The sequence below is a fragment of the Mesocricetus auratus genome, unplaced genomic scaffold (genome assembly GCF_017639785.1).
Source record: "Mesocricetus auratus isolate SY011 unplaced genomic scaffold, BCM_Maur_2.0 Super-Scaffold_100676, whole genome shotgun sequence".
In the NCBI taxonomy this organism is placed as follows: Eukaryota; Metazoa; Chordata; class Mammalia; order Rodentia; family Cricetidae; genus Mesocricetus; species Mesocricetus auratus.
The window spans coordinates 11,418,824-11,421,904 of NW_024429266.1; the positions used below are offsets into that span (position 1 = coordinate 11,418,824).

Genomic DNA, 3,081 nt, shown 5'->3' on the forward strand with positions numbered 1-3,081 from the left:
CACTTTGTCCCTCCCTCCCACTGTATTCTATTTTTAGCACGTCACCCTTGGCCTAGGGGCTCTCACTGTTCCAGTAATTCAGGGAGCTGAAACGCCCGTGGCATCACGATCCCCATTTCTAATACCACCCTTGATTTCCTAGACTGCCAAGTGTCTCCCCCGAGGCATCTTTTCACCCACTCTGTTCCCTCTCCTCAAAGCCCCAGTGAGCTGAGGCCTTCAAAGACCCGATGGCGCAGGGATGCATTGTGAAGTGGCGGGAGCGTCACAGGCCACGTGGGTCCCGGGATCTGAGAGTAGGGTGGGTGTTCTCAGTGGCCCCCAGGAGGTCCCCTGACCTTCCTGTAGACTCTGGGCCCCCCGGGAAGAGAGCATGGCCGGCTTCCACCTCTTCTCCTCATGTCCCTATGCGGAGCATGGGGAGCCCTCGACCGGTGGGGAGCAGGAATCCGACGCACCGCTGGGCTGGCCTGAGCTGTCCCTGAGTCCCTGGGCCCAGACTCCAGGTGCGGAAATCGAGACCGGATTGCCCTGGGGGCACCAGAAATGTTCACCCACCGGGCGGTCCCGCCGGCGTGGCTATATGTCCTTGCCACGAGAGAGCCACAGCCTGACACACGTGGCCCGGAGACCGTCGGACCGCGCCAGGAAGCACAGGTCCGGCAGCAGGCAGCTGGACGAAGAGGCGCCCACCAAGTCCAGCAGGACCTGGCAGCAGCAGCAGCAGCAGCCACCCGATCAGCCCCGCCCCCGCTACCCTGAAGCCCCAGGAGCTTCCTCCCCGCCGTACCCTGGGGGAGCTTTCAGCCCCCAGAGTTTGCTTTTAGAAAAGACACACAACGGAGACCGGTGGGCAGTGCCGGTGCGCAGACATGTAGGTCTCTGGTCCCCTTCCTCGGTTCTCACCGACAAGTCTTCTGTGCACTCCCTCGAGTCCCGGAAGCAATCCACCTGTGTGTGCACCCAGAAGAGGGGTAGTGGTGACCGGACTGAGTCCTTAGCCAACCAGTACTCCCAACCCTCCACCTCCTGCAAAGAGACGAGTAGCCAGCACGCTCAGGTCCTCAAAAGCAAGCTGGACGAAGCAGTGATATCCTCCAGGGACCAGAAGATCGTGGCTCTGGTGCTGAGCCGGCTCCAGAAGGCCCAGAAGATGCGAGAGCTGCAGCAACAGGCAGCAGTCGCCTGGGAAGAGCTGAAGCGCTCAGACCAGAAAGTCCACCTGACCCTGGAGAGAGAGCGCAGGCTGTTGCTGCAGCAGAGCCAGGAGCAGTGGCAAGGACAGAAGGACCAGCACAAGCCACGGAGGGACCATGAGCAGCTTTGCCAGGGCCGCGAGCAACCCGGCCAGCTGCGGGACTGCCAGGAGAAGAGCGCCATCCAGTCGGAGAGCGAGAGTCGGTGGCCTGTGCCACCTGACAACCCGGAGAACCCAGACCTGGACAAGCTAGACAGGTCTGAGCAACTCAAACAGTGCCAACTGCAGCGTCTGCGGGAGCAGCAGAGGGTGCTGCAGAGCCTGCGGGACCTGAACAGGCTCCAGCTGCAGAAGAGGCTGGAGGTGGCCTGTCAAAAGAGGCACCTGGCAGAGAGTCAGAAGAAGGTCCAGGAGAGCAACCTGAGCTCGGTCGTCAACTTCCAGGCCCGCAAGGTTCTCATGGACTGTCAGGCCAAAGCGGAAGAGCTCCTTAGGAAGCTGTCGCTCGAACAGAGTTCCCAGCGCTCCCAGGACATCCAAGAAGATCTGGCTAAGGAGAGGCATCGAGAACAGCAGGGGAAGGCGCAGAAGGAGGCCCAGCAGTTCCAGCGAGCGAGATGGCGAGCGGAGGAGGCAGAGGAGCGGCGCCAAGAGAGCAAGCGGGTACTGGCAGAGCTGGCTGAGCAGAAGATCAGGCAGGCCAGGTGTCAGGCGCACAAGACCGACAGGGACAGAGCGCAGCACCTGCAGGAGCTGAACATCCTGCGGGAGAGGAACCACCACATCTTGAAGCTGAAAGCGGAGAAGGAGGAGAAGTATCACATTGAGGGCATCAAGGAAGCCATCAAGAAGAAGGAGCAAAGGGTGGGGCCGATGACCCGAGGGAACGATCCCATCTTCCAGGAGTTCCAGAAGGTTCCCTCGGCCTCCAAGACAGACCGCTGCTTTGACCACATGGCAGCAGAGCCGCAGCTGCCTGTGCACCATCAGAGTGGAATCTACTGAGAACCCAGGAGGAACAGGGCACCACCCGGCAGCCAGACACGTCATCGTCACCATGCGACTCTGCTTTATAATCTGATTTTAACCGTGCATTGATTTTTAAGAAAATATATAAAATAGCTGCAGTTGCCTCCCATGAATTAGTTCATTGATTCACTTGGATGGTGTGGATGGGGTTGGGGAGAGAGAGTGGGGGGGTGGGGCAGGTATGAAAATTGCTTTTGAGTTTTGAGGTGGAACAGAAAACACTCATTTGCCTTTCAAAGAGTCTAGAAAGACAACATGAGGCAGGAGTTAGAGGAGTCAGAACATGCACAATTGGGAGTAGCGGGGGGGGGAGCAAACCTTTAATCCCAGCACTCAGGAGGCAAAGGCACAGAGGCAGGCAAATCTCTGTGAGTTCCGGGCCAGCCTGGTCTAAAGAGGGAGCTCCAGGGCAGCCAAGGGCTACACAGAGAAACCCTGTCTCAAAATACATACATGCACACATGCATACATACATACATACATACATACATACATACATACATACATATTACAACTGGAAATAGCGTTTTATGATACGACTTGGTAAACGTTGTGCTAATCTACAATGAGAACGGTGAGGTTGGCAAAGTGAGGGTAAAAGCAAAGGTGGACTAGGGGACTTTGCAAGCAACTAGATTTGGGAATCTGCATATTCTAATATGCAGAAGAGGTTGTGATGCACGCTTAAACTTAAAACCCTGCAGTGTGGATACTCATTAACCTCATCTAGTGTTAGTGACAAACCTCGGCCCCACCCTCTCCTTTTCTGTTTCCTTTCTCAGGTCATTCCATGGGATTGATGGTCAGTGATGAAGTGTGTGTGTGTGTGTGTGTGTGTGTGTGCGCGCGCGCGC

General features: G+C 56.9%; 1 protein-coding gene across 1 annotated transcript; it reads left to right on the forward strand.

Annotated features, from left to right (window-relative positions):
- The first annotated feature begins 285 nt into the window (after positions 1-285).
- On the forward strand, positions 286-2,336 carry Ccdc185 (coiled-coil domain containing 185). Its single transcript, XM_005078120.2, has one exon. The coding sequence runs from the start codon at positions 374-376 to the stop codon at positions 2,201-2,203; it is 1,830 nt and encodes a 609-aa protein (XP_005078177.1). The 5' UTR covers positions 286-373; the 3' UTR covers positions 2,204-2,336.
- Positions 2,337-3,081: the final 745 nt, after the last annotated feature.